This window comes from Salvelinus namaycush, chromosome 7 (assembly GCF_016432855.1).
Source record: "Salvelinus namaycush isolate Seneca chromosome 7, SaNama_1.0, whole genome shotgun sequence".
Lineage (NCBI taxonomy): Eukaryota > Metazoa > Chordata > Actinopteri > Salmoniformes > Salmonidae > Salvelinus > Salvelinus namaycush.
In genome coordinates, this window is record NC_052313.1 from 50,663,561 (window position 1) to 50,677,630 (window position 14,070).

Consider the following 14,070-nt stretch of genomic DNA (forward strand, 5'->3'; position numbering starts at 1 on the left):
GTCAATGCTCCCAGCCTGAATCGATTTAAAGCTTGATATAGACACCTCTTTATAGTGATACTGACTCAGAGGGTATTTGGATTGGGTGTGCATTTTCACATGTGTGAATGGATCTGACACATTTATGCTTCATTCAGGTGAGCTTTATATTACCAATGTCACTCAGAAGGCTCTTCATGATAAGCCAGTGCTTTGAGTGATGAGTGTGGTTTTTCTTCATTCCTATACTGCAATCTATTTGCATTGTTGTGTAGGTTGCATGATCATTTGCCATTAAAACAACTGTATGTATTTGCAAAAGAATCATACAACACTATGATGAACGTAAAGAATATTGATTCAAATTGATGCAGAGAGTTGCAGCAAAGGAACATCCACTTGGAGAAGACCCTCAATAGTTAAAGCATCTCTTGTTCGTCCAAGCTGACTCACATGTACTTTCCATGGTATCATTAAAGAGGAACTTCAAATTCACTCATGCTAGTCTTTGCTCTTGGTAACTGGGTTTTTGTGTTTGGGATAGAAGGAGAAACTATGACATCACCAGCCTATGAATTTAACTCAGCCAAGAAAACACATGTCAGAATTCCCTGGCCTTTTTTTCCGTTTTCTAATAAATTCTGGATGTTCACACAAGAGTTCTTCTGAGAGTCCTGCTAGTAAAAAACATAAATTAAGTGGCTCTAAAATGTCCTATTCATTGTATGTGTGTGTCTTGATGGTTGAAGGACAATGGACTTCTATCAGAGGTTGTATTGATTGAATACTATTTCAAATGGTTAAGGTAGCACTTGAGCAGTGAAAATTAGATCACAATGAACAAATACAATATAAAAACTAGAAGTTAGAAAACATGCATAAATAAAAAACATTTAAATATATATTTTAACCTTGAAATATATTCCTCATTTTCATCATTCCGCATGCAGGGTTTACCACTTCTGAATGAGTAAATGAAATATGCAAGCATGGATGACAAACTAAAACATAACTTTTGCTCACTTTAATATTTAGAAAATAAATCAGCTTAAACATAATGCAAGTTGTGTAATATGAAGTTTAAACACAATTGAAACGGTCCATCAGTGAATAGTCTTAGTACATGGTATATTTACCAAATAGCATATACAGTAAAGTTACCCCGGTGTTCAGTAAAAGTTTCTTACTACAAGTGCCTTCAAAGGGTTATTGTTTTGTTTTGTATTTGAATGACAATTCATGCATGCAAACATCTTTCCAAACAGAACCAAACAAACAAACCCCAAACACAAACAGAGAAGTGGTTAGGTCGGCCTCTCTTCATACAGAAAAATGGAGGTGGATGGATCAAGATCGGATGACTAGGGATTGAGGAGGTTGGGATAGGTGGTGGTAATGGGTGGTGGACAAACTAGGGTTTACTAATGGGGTGAGGTCTCTTGGGATGGGGAATCAGTCAATCATAGGCATTACTTACTGTAATTTGTGAAGGCCTTTTGTTTGGGGTGGATGTTGGCTTTATAGTGATGCTACTTGTGATTTTGCTGTTGCCTTTGACAGGGGTACCATTGGATAACACAGGAGTTCTCTGCTCCTGCCCAGGTGAGTAGCATGGGCTCACAGGCTGGGGTGTAGTGTTTAAGCTCTGAATAAAGGGGCTCCCTAAGTGAATGTGGATTTTGTTGTCCTCTGTGGTGATGACGTTGGGGCCGGAGCTGTTGGACCTCTGAACCTGCCAGCTGCTCTGCCTCTCTGGTGTCACCCTGAAGACTGCATGACCTCCCATGACCTCTACTGGCTCCGTGGACAGGGACCGGTCAGGAGTGCCTGTTGTGACCGACACGATCTGGATGGGTGACATAGCCCTGTCTGGAGTGACCGACCCAGAGGAGTCTGGGGTCATCGCTCTAGAGTAGGTGGCCATGGTGAAGGGAGATATGGCTCGATCAGGAGTGCAGGGGGAACCATCTGACGAGGGGGACCTTTGACCTTTGTTTCTGGTAGTCGGGGAGATGGATGCGTTCTGAATTATGGTGATTCTTTGTTTGGGTGGACCTCCGCTTGTGGGGATGACTGCAGTGCTTGTGTATGACTGGGTGTTTTCTGCGGTGGGGCTGGTGATTTCTAGCATGGCCATGTTATGCCCGTGGTCTGGGGTTACCTTGATGTGCAGTGGTTGCCCGGGGCTGTGTGTCAGAAACACGTCTCCTTGCTGCACATGGTTCCCATTCTGTCTGGGAACCTGCACTTTCCCATTGACTGGGTTGTGGCTTTCTTTGGTTTTGAGAAAGGGGACTCTCCTGATGTTGTTGTTGAGGTTGTTGACATTGTTGAAGAGGGAGGGGTTACATTGGGCGAGGGGCAGCTCATTGTTGTAGTTTGGATCGTCCTCAGAGTCACTCTCTTCGTACAGTTTTCCGTTCACCACGGCCCGCTCCAGTGGGGCGATGCTCTTGTAGTTGGGTCGAAGGTGGTCTGCTGGATCTGTCTGTACCTCCTTGGTGCACACCTGTAAGTCTGAGAAACGTCTGCCGTTCATGCCTGGGCGGAGACTTTTGCTGAAGCGACGGTATCGCTCCAGCTCCCGATTGAGGGTCTCCATCTCTCTGGCCAGTTCTTTATTTTTCACCTCTTGCAGAGTCAGTTTTCTTTGCAAGGTGGAGTGGTCGTTTTTCATGCGACAGATGTTTTCCTCTGTGCCCATATATTCATGGATCTTCTCTTTTAGGGCTGCCACCTCTCGGGTCAGATGACTGGACTTGGCCTCTTCCTCTTTCAGACGCTTGTAGAGGATGTGCTCCTGGTTAGACTCTTGCTTCTCTGCCAGTTGGTACTTTAAGAGCTCGTTCCTGGATATTTCCAACTCCTCCATCAAGGCCGTTGCTCGCTCTTGTTCCCTGGAGTATCTCTTCTCCATTGACTCAAACTCATCCTCAGTCTTCAACAAGTCGTCTTCGACAACCTTCATATCTTTAAGTTTTCGCCTCAGGCGCTCAACTTCCTGTGTAAGGTCTTTGACTTTGTAGTCCTCTTGTTGGGAGCGGTTGGCGATGGGCGCCTTGATGTTTTCCTCTTTGGCTTTGTTCCTCAGGAATTCCCTCTCTGCAGCTTCCAGTGACTGCAACCTCTTCTTCATCATGGTAACTTTGGACTGCAGGTCATTGCTCTTTTCCTCCTCGGCTTGGAGCTTGGCCTTGAGTTCATCCCTGTCCTTGGTGGCGCCACACATTTTCTCCTCAAGCTCAGCATTCGACCTTAGGGCTTTCTTGCTCTCCTCGATAAGCTTCTCTGTTACTGTTGTGACTTTGTCCTGCTCAGCTTGCAGTTTGCCAGTGCTGTTATGGACCTTGTCCTCCATCGCTTTCAGTTTCTCAGCCATGGTCTTCCTTTCATCCACCAGCATGACCGTCAGCGTCTTCAGCTTGGTGAGGTCTTCCTTTAGTGTAAGCTCTGTCTTCTCCAGCTGACCCTCCACGACCTCCAGTTCTTTGACCCTCGCTTTCAGGATGTCCATCTCTCTGGACAGAACCTTTGACACTGTCCTCTCTTTGTCCAGATTGCACTTTAGCGCGTTGCACTCCTGTTTGCTCTTGCCGAACGCATCCTCTAGTTTCTCCAGCTCCATGATCCTGTGGTTCAGCTTGTCCACATCAGCCTTCAGGCTACGGCTTTGGCTGGCTTCCTTCTCCAGCTTCTTGTTGAGGTCCCTGCACTGGTCCTCCATTCGGACCAACTCCTCGTCCTTCCCCTCCATCTCCAGAACCCTTTTCCGTAACTCCTCCACCTCATCCATGAGGCTGGAGTTGCCACATTCCCCGCGGCTGATCTTGTCCCTCAGCTCCTGGAGCTCGTCCTCGGCCCTCCGGAGGGTCTTGTTGGTCTCCTCCAGTTCATCCAGCTGCCGGCTGAGTGTGGATAGTTTCTGCTTGAGCTGCCGGTTCTGGGCATCCTCGCTGGTCAGTTTGGCTGTCATGGTCTCCTGTTCCTGGTGAAAGCGACTGGCTTGGTCGCCTAGCTCTGTCTCCAAGCGAAAAACTTTCTCCTCCCCCTCTTGCACCTTTGCACTAGCAGAGCTCAGCTCTTCCTGGGTGTGGGAGGCGCTCGCGGTCAGTTCTTGGACCTTAGCAGTCTGTTGGGTCAATTGCTCTGTGAGGCGCTGCTGCTCGTCCACGACCATCAACGCAAACGACTTCAGCTTGGTCAGCTCTTCCTTTAGGCTGGTGACCTTCTTGTTGTTCTCCTCCTCTTTCCTTTCCTGATAAGCCTTTTCCTGGTCAATGAGCAACTTCAGTCTGAAAGAAAAACACAAGAAGAAGAGAAAAAAAGTTTGAATAAAAAAGAATGTTGAACTTTTCACTGATACACACATTGGACAACTGACACATGGGTGGAGAATGTGATGGATGACACAGGGAGCAACATAACACAACATCAATAATATAACATAAACAATATACAGTATATCAGCTTGGTAGAAAATTGTCATTCGTTGTTTGCTTCTGAAGTGGTAAATGTGTCTAATTCTTATTCCCAAAGTGCCATCGGGCCTATTATTAGTAGGAATGCAGACCCACCATAAACACTCATGGGTGTCACATTTGTCTGACCATACTGAATGGATTTCTGAAGGGGTTTGACATTTTATGTCATGGAAACTTTAACAGATCATAAATATAACTGTGCTAACTTTCCCAAGTCGGTAGCCTGACATACACTTGCAGTGTTTTCCTTTTAAGGTCCCCCGATAGCAGTTAACTCTCATATGGGTTGGAAACTCTACACGCCGTAGTAAAAGTCCACAATAGTACTTCTTATAGTCATTCCTATACAAATTGACTATCTAGATTACCCTTATTAGGATTTGCATTACTGATTACTGATGTCCTGTATTGCTTATCTACTGTTACTTGAAAGAAGAAAAATAATAGAGAATGGACTAAATGCAGTGTTTGTACTGTGTGAGGATGTTCCGTCCAAATGCACTCTGATCTTTGGCTGTGGTGGCTAGACTTTTCTAGAATGCTGAATGTTTACCCTGACCCCTATCTGACAAGAATACTCCCATTAGTCCCCATCAAACTGTAGACTAAACCCGTATTCAACCACACTGCTGTTTTTGAAATGTCCCAGTGAATACAGTCCTCTTTCATACCTGTTAGAAGCACCTACCCTGCTTAAAGAAACAACTAAGCTTACATTGCAGTTATTTTAACGTCTAGAGTGATATTGAATTCATAGTGTGTACTTGTGAGCATGTGTGTAGGTGTATGCCCAGTGTAAATGTACAGTCTACTGTATATACAGCATATGTAACAGAATCACGGGGGAAGCTGGGGTCACGGTAGCTGGCAGGGCATGCATCGCACCGGGCCAGTGTGCCTCCGCTCCAGGCAGCGTCGGAGGGGATGTTATGACTGCTGAATGTGCAGCTGCCAGCGTGCTAGCACAGATGTCGCATTGGCATGGAACAATCCCCTAATTAAGGGGTTCCTCTACTACCCCCTGCCTCCCTCTCTCTCTGGTTATATATTTAAAGGAATCCCCCCCGCTTCCAGAGGCAATTACAGCCTGGCTGGATAAACAGAGGGCCTCTCTCAGGGATCACTAATTACACCTAGTCTCCTGTAGAGGAACATGATGTCAGCATGGTAGCTGGTAGAACTGGGGCTAAGGCAGGTCCATGGTAGAACTGGGGCTAAGGCAGGTCCATGGTAGAACTGGGGCTAAGGCAGGTCCATGGTAGAACTGGGGCTAAGGCAGGTCGATGGTAGGGCTGGGGCTAAGGCAGGTCGATGGTAGGGCTGGGGCTAAGGCAGGTCGATGGTAGGGCTGGGGCTAAGGCAGGTCGATGGTAGGGCTGGAGATAAGGCAGGTCCATGGTAGGTCTGGGGCTAAGGCAGGTCCATGGTAGGGCTGGGGCTAAGGCAGGTCCATGGTAGGGCTGGGGCTAAGGCAGGTCCATGGTAGGGCTGGGGCTAAGACAGGTGCATGGTAGGGCTGGGGCTAAGGCAGGTCCATGGTATTGCTGGGGCTAAGGCAGGTCCATGGTAGGGCTGGGGCTGTCCTATGTCCTATGATGTTAATCCCACGATGTTCCACATGTTCCACTGTGCCAGAGATCTGATGATCAAAGCTGATCAGCTTGAAGTTGATGTACATTAGGATAGCATCAGAAAGTTCACAATGGGAATGTGTGGTATAGTCAATTCTACAATATCTGAAGACATGTCTTTCTGGCAGAAACGATCATTTTGAAAAATCATCTAAATCATGATATTCTATTAACATTGCTGAGACGTCAGGGCAGAGCAGAGGAGTGGCAGCCATATAAAGGCCTGCAAATGTAGCTAGAATGTAGCTAGAGCTAGACTGCTTTATTTGTATCCTTGTTTACTCTAGCAGTTATCTCCGCTACCCAGTTATGCTCCCTTTTCCCAGTGATGTAATCAAACCAGAATAGAATGTGAGCCGCGGTCCTGGACTTTAGACTCTGCTAGTTAGTACAAGTCATCCTGGTTTCCCCATTTTTAAACACAGAGGGTTACATTGTGAAGATACATTATGGAAACAGAAGATACATTCAGGGAAACTTCCATGTATTATTAATCAGGTGCTTGAGATCAGCCAAGACGTAGTAGGCTGTATGATGTCTCTGGAGAGGAATTACATGTATTCCCTAGGATCCTAGTCGCTTGACATGAGAATACTGTGTCCCTCCTAAGGGACAATCATCTGTTTCCCATGGACTCCGAATTCTGCTGGACTAGTGGGACTTGACAATCGAATAACACAACTTGGGAGAGCAGAAGTTGAACTGCCAGTGAGTCAACTGTGACTATATGGTTGAAAGGGGAATACGAGGGGCATGAAGGTTACCACTTGAAATTCTCAACGGTTGCCAATGAATGATGTACTAGTTTACCCAGTTCATCCTTATACGGCTTTGCCATCAAACTTGGTTATACAAGATGTCAGCTGCAGAGAACAGAGACTTTGTTTATTAATCATTGAAAAACGACCAAATCCCATTCTAGATTAATTAATTCTATTGCACGATTAACTTTGGGATTTTACCGGAATGTTGATTACAAGGTACGGTAAAGGCCACACTTGATTGAACAATTTATTTTATCACTGCCAATTTTCCAAATCGAGTCAGTCTGTTTAAAACGGTACATTCCCATAAGGAGTTTCTATGTCATGGAAAATAGAGTGGTGCCTTCTGCATGGTAAGCAGTTAAGAAATGGGTGTGGGTGCAGATGGCTATTAACCCAAAACCAACCATTCACCTACTGACCTCTTCTGAGCAACATCAGCATGCAGAGGGGAAAACACACACACAGCCGGCAGCAGGATGTCACCATGCCCACCATTATGGCGAAGGCCACAGAGGGCTTTTCCTCACATTTAAATAAGCAGCTGTGGCCAGTGGCCTCAGAGCTGGAAACTATGGCTCAGACTCTGTAAACAGTGCTGCTGCTGAGATGATACAGGACATGCCAGTATTCTGTGTGTATGTTTTAGAAGTCAATGTCCAAGACAATGCCCTTGTTACAGGTCAATTTCCTGCCCTTTACCTTAAAACACCAGATTTGATTTGACATTGATATTAACAGGGAGTCTCATTGAGACCAAGGTTCTAGGCCTCTTTCACACGGGAGCATACACATCATTTACAAAAGACATGATAAAACAATGATCTGTTCATGTTTGATCCTGAACCCTGTTTTTAGTGTAAATAGACAGAAGCAGTCAGTTTGTTATGATTATTCCCGGAGTGCTTTATGAAAGAGGCATAGGAAGCTGGCCAGCATACGTCCAGCAGAGGGCAATCAGTAAGCAGTATGGGCTCATAAAATTATAGGCAATATTTGTATGCCTTCAGTTGAATGACTGTGCTAGTTAAATATTTTATTTTTAATAGTTACATTTTAGGGGTTTAGCTGGCTATGCTGTATGTTACACAATCAATAGCTCGTCAATTTTTTTTTATATTTTTCAGGTTGTTGAATTCATTGTAATATCTGAGTTTATATTCAAACTTAACTTGTTGGTTCATAAATGTATCACTCAGAAGTGATTCATTTTTCACAGGAGAGCAGGTTCAATTAACAATGACCATCTTTTTTATTTCACCATGCATATTTCCCCCGGATTCTCACAGACATTAGTGTGTGGTGTGAGTGTTGAGTGGCCCGTTCAACTACACGTAGGAAGTGAACCACTGAATCACCCATAGCTTTAACTCACACACAGAATCAGCTTCTATCAATGTCCTCCCTCAATGGTACATTTGAAAATCACAATTAGGGAATTAACATTGTGCACAAATTGTTACAATATTTAGTTACTATACTCTGCATCCGTTTAATTGTAATCACAGTTTCCAAAATATCCGACTGAAATTTGTCAAAATTGTTTCAGCATTTTTTCATGAACTTGTTGAATGAAACATTTATTTCTAATAGATTGCCTATAATTGTATCCCAAAAGACACAACTTTCCCAGAGTCAGAAATCAATTCTTTACACTAACCCAACTGAATGTCAATATCAAAGCTGTACTTATCCCCCTTGCACTCAGTCACAGTGCTCCATAACGAACCAACAGAGCAGCTAAGTTGAGTTAAAGTTGCCTTGCCTCCTACCTGTTCCATAGGTCTGTCCGGTGGCAGCCTCAGTGATTGAAGCTCATTATGTTGCCGTACTCTCTCTGTCTCTCAGCTCTCACACAGCGGTCTGTGATGTGGACATTCCAGTAGGGAGACCAAACAATAAGATATGTCTCACTGCATGCTCCCTGCCTATGGAGCATTACATCATCAACATGCCCTTATATGGAACTTTGTGTTGTACAGCCTCTCTGACTCTCAAAGGGGTGTGTACTCCAGTGTGTGTGTGTGTGTGTGTGTGTGTGTGTGTGTGTGTGTGTGTGTGTGTGTGTGTGTGTGTGTGTGTGTGTGTGTGTGTGTTGTACAGCCTCCATGTCAAAGCGGTGAGTGTGTGTGTGAGAGAGAGAGATTCTTTGCATGTGGGCTTAAGCGTATGTGTGTGTGTGTGTTTGTCCACCTAGGTGTGGTGTGGGCCTTAAAACAAGAACAGAGAGGAAAAGTGTTGAGTGACGTCTGTAACGTGTGAAATATCTGCTCTCTCTGGTCTGTCTATACTCCAGAGACAGAGGGTGAGGAGAGACAAGCGATTTAGGTTACAACATTTCCTTCTGGCTTTCCTCAGTAAGAGTCATTGATTCAACTGAAGAAAAAAAGACTAAATTAACTTGACCGACAACCGTGTTTAGTAAGGAAATCTGTGTGTGTTTGGAATGTATTCTTGTAATACACTATTAGAGCCGAACCGAATTAGAAACACGCCAAACATTTACATGCAACACTTCACACAATCAACAACACAAACATACCACAACAGTATATGACACTACTAATCCATAATGTTGGATTGTCTGTAAGACTGTTATTAGGGACTGCTAATCGACTGCTGTCTGGACTTTTATTGCCGGGATTTCAACATGACCGTTCATCTAGAAACGATCCTCGCATTTACAGTACATCTCACAATTCACATTTACAGCCCTCTGTATTATCACAGACGGCTCATTGCTCAGTCTATTCTACAGTGTGCCTATCTTTCCCTTGATACCAAGACTTCTCTCTCCACACACAAGCAAAATTATAGATTCACGCTAAATAGCTGGCAGCAAACTACACTCAAACTAAGCTAGTACCCAACTGCATTAAGTTCAGCGGGCCAAAATACTGGATATAGCCTGCTAATAGAGATCATTGAGTAAATTGTCCTCCCGTATCGGTTCAATGTCCCTATTGTCGTCGGACAGAACATCAGCTGTTCGCTGAAACAATGGAGTTCACAGCATCAGCACGGACGTAACATGACATCAATCATCCTCGTTAGGAGGAATCAAGGAAATACTGGGACATTTCCTGTCCCAAAATCCTCTAAATCAGATGTCACAGCTTCACAATGGGCGCCAAAGCTTGGTTGCCAAGCTGTAGAAAATGAGGAAATATTGCCAAGACAATGTAGAATAGAGATGTCCATGGAAGGCCAGAGAGCAAGGAGTCAAACAACCCCCTCCCTCCTTGTTAGTGGTTTGAAAATGGCAGCACCCACAATGAAACAAATACGTCATTTGACACGGTGCAATCAAGTTTCTTGAGAACATTTTGTGGTGATAACCGATTATACAACGGACCGAAGAACCAAATACTGATTACATTTGACTCTGTCATGATCTTTCTAGAATTTTTGTAACAATTTGTTTGTTCTTGACGTAAACACATTCCTTCATTTAGAAAGCCCAATTAGGGTTTGTCTATTTCTGAATCTGTACATTTCCAACACATCCTAGACAGAGTGCTCCCGATCCCAGATGTTCTTCATTCAACATGAAAGTTGGCCACACAAACATGTTCTCTATGTGAAGCATCTGCCAAATTATAAATAGTGGAAAAACGAATCCCTGTTTTATGTAATGTCTTGGTACATGAGTCTTCCTCTGATACTCCGAAATGGAATGTAGAGTATTATGAATCAGCTAGATTGAGTGAAAATGTGTGGTTTCAGAGAACATTTCCCATGAACACACAATCTTAGAGCTACATGTGTATCCACGGCTCCCAAAGTGTGTTGTGCTGAATAACGCTTATCTCTATGACATTTTCGTATATACGTGATTTGTAAAGCATTTATGTAGGCCTTTTAAGGGTCTTACGTCTTTATCAGGCCTTTGTAAGACATGATTGGTTCAAGGACCTTCTCCTGAGACTTGCTAAGTGAATAAAACCAATGTTTCAAGCCACAAGTTCTATACCATATAGAAAGAACCACCATGACCCACCATTTGGGAATCAAACCGTGCCCCGAGATGACAAATGGACTCTCTCCCTCCTGTGAGTGCTGTAGGAGTATGCAGACTGTTACTGCTGTGGGAGTATGCAGACTGTTAGTGCTGTGGGAGTATGCAGACTGTTAGTGCTGTGGGAGTATGCAGACTGTTAGTGCTGTGGGAGTATGCAGACTGAGACACATGTTTGCGTAATACTCAATCCATGCCTGGGGCCTGAGTACCTGACACATATGACATCACTAGTCCCTTAATCAAATCCATATGGCGACTATGCTCTCTCTCTCTCTCTCTCTCTCTCTCGCTCTCTCTCGCTCTCTCTCGCTCTCTCTCGCTCTCTCTCTCTCTCTCTCTCTCGCTCTGAGTGAGTCTGGGATCCTTTGACCTTGTTACACAATAAGCTGGCTGTCTGTGGAGTCTGGCCATCCTGAGGGCTGCTTTAGTTCTACTGTCTCAGAAACAGGCAACCTGATAGAAGTGTATCCACGTTAGATAATATATAGTATTGAGTACCACAGTATAAGTCATAAAATACAGAAATGGTTCCAATCGTTTTTTCACCATTCATTTTTCCATCTGGGATTTTAGAACTACTTCAAATAAGGTCTATGTTTCATGTAGACTTACCCTGGTGTGATGTTTTGATAACCGGGTCTGTGTTTCATGTAGACTTACCCTGATGTGACGTTTTGATAGCCTGGTCTGTGTTTCATGTAGACTTACCCTGGTGTGATGTTTTGATAACCTGGTCTGTGTTTCATGTAGACTTACCCTGATGTGACGTTTTGATAGCCTGGTCTGTGTTTCATGTAGACTTACCCTGGTGTGATGTTTTGATAACCGGGTCTGTGTTTCATGTAGACTTACCCTGATGTGACGTTTTGATAGCCTGGTCTGTGTTTCATGTAGACTTACCCTGGTGTGATGTTTTGATAACCGGGTCTGTGTTTCATGTAGACTTACCCTGATGTGACGTTTTGATAGCCTGGTCTGTGTTTCATGTAGACTTACCCTGGTGTGATGTTTTGATAACCTGGTCTGTGTTTCATGTAGACTTACCCTGGTGTGACGTTTTGATAGCCGCGCAAATCTACCTCGGACAAGGTAACTTTGATCAATAATTAGCATTATGAATTGTTTTAAGTAAATTGAGGCTAATATATTGATAAAACACCTTGTCTGAGAGAGAATTACACGGCTATCAAAACGTCATGCCAAGGTAAGCCTACACTGAACACACAATTCATTTACATTTTTTGCCAAATTCACGATGTGAAAAATAAATGGCGGAAAAAACATAGGATGCTGTGGTAGCCATGCTGGTTAAGTGTGCCTTGAATTCTAAATAAATCCCAGTGTCACCAGCAAAGCACCCGCACACAATCACACCTCCTCCTCCATGCTTCACGGTGGGAACCACACATGTACTCTGCGTCTCACAAAGACACGGTGGTTGGATCACATCAGACCAAAGGACAGATTTTCACCGGTCTAATGTCCATTGCTCATGTTTCTTGGCCCAGGCAAGTCTATTCTTCTTATTAGTGTCCTTTAGTAGTGGTTTCTTTGCAGAAATTCGACCATGAAGGCCTGATTCACCTCTCAAGTGGTAACAACTATAAAGCGCTATGATGAAACTGGCTCTCATGAGGACCGCCACAGGAAAGGAAGACCCAGAGTTTCCTCTGCTGCAGAGGATAAGTTCATTAGAGTTACCAGCCTCAGAAATTGCAGCCCAAATAAATGCTTCACAGAGTTCCAGTAACAGACACATCTCAACATCAACTGTTCAGAGGAGACTGCGTGAATCAGGCCTTCATGGTCGAATTGCTGCAAAGAAACCACTACTAAAGGACACTACTAAGAGGAAGAGACTTGTTTGGGCCAAGAAACACAAGCAATGGACATTAGACTGGTGGAAATCTGTGCTTTGGTCTGATGAGTCCAAATTTGAGATTTTTGATTCCAACTGCCATGTCTTTGTGAGACACAGAGTAGGTGAACGGATGATCTCCGCATGTGTGGTTCCCACCGTGAAGCATGGAGGAAGAGGTGTGATGGTGTGCGGGTGCTTTGCTGGTGACACTGGGATTTATTTAGAATTCAAGGCACACTTAACCAGCATGGCTACCACAGCATTCTGCAGCGATACGCCATCCCATCTGGTTTGCGCTTAGTGGGACTATCATTTGTTTTTCAACAGGACAATGACCCAACACACCTCCAGGCTGTGTAAGGGCTATTTGACCATGAAGTACAGTGGAGTGCTACATCAGATGACCTGGCCTCCACAATCACCCGACCTCAACCCAATTGAGATGGTTTGGGATGAGTTGGACCGCAGAGTGAAGGAAAAGCAGCCAACAAGTGCTCAGCATATGCGGGAACTCCTTCAAGACTGTTGGAAAAGCATTCCATGTGAAGCTGGTTGAGAGAATGCCAAGAGTGTGCAAAGCTGTCATCAAGGCAAAGGGTGGAAGAATCTAAAATCTTTATCCATAACATGATGCAGCCACCACCATGCTTGAAATATGAAGAGTGGTACTCAGTGATGTGTTGTGCTGGATTTGCCCCAAACATAAGGCTTTGTATTCAGGACATAAAGTTAATTTCTTTGCCAAAATGTTTGCAGTTTTACTTTAGTGCCTTGTTGCCTTCTTATTTTGTACAGGCTTCCTTCTTTTCACTCTGTCATTTAGGTTAGTATTGTGGAGAAACTGCAATGTTGTTGATCCATCCTCAGTTTTCTCCTATCACAGCCATTAAACTGTAACTGTTTTAAAGTCAACATTGGCCTCATGGTAGAATCCCTGAGCGGTTTCCTACTTCTCTGTGAACTGAGTTAGGAAGGTCACATGTATCTTTGTAGTGACTGAGTGCATTGATACACCATCCAAAGTGTAATTAATAACTTCACCATGTTCAAAGGGATATTCAATGTCTGTTGTTTTTTTACCCATCTACCAATAGGTGCCTTTATGCCTTCACTAAGGGACCTTACAGATAATTGTATGTGTGGAGTACAGAGATGAAGTAGTCATTCAAAAATCATGTTAAACACTATTATAGCACACAGAGTGAGTCCATGTGACTTGTTAAGGACATTTTTACCCCTGAACTTATTTCGGCTTGCCATAACAAAGGGGTTGAATACTTATTGACTCAAGACATTTCAGCTTTTCAAGTTTAATTAATTTGTTTAAAAAAAA

The 14,070-nt window shown here is 43.9% G+C and overlaps 1 protein-coding gene across 1 annotated transcript; it reads right to left on the minus strand.

The window, feature by feature from the left end:
- Positions 1-988: 988 nt before the first annotated feature.
- On the minus strand, positions 989-8,773 carry LOC120051382 (filamin A-interacting protein 1-like). Its single transcript, XM_038998222.1, has 2 exons — positions 8,628-8,773; positions 989-4,271 (listed from the first exon to the last, which is right to left on the minus strand). The coding sequence occupies exon 2, from the start codon at positions 4,154-4,156 to the stop codon at positions 1,436-1,438; it is 2,721 nt and encodes a 906-aa protein (XP_038854150.1). The 5' UTR covers positions 4,157-4,271; positions 8,628-8,773; the 3' UTR covers positions 989-1,435.
- Positions 8,774-14,070: the final 5,297 nt, after the last annotated feature.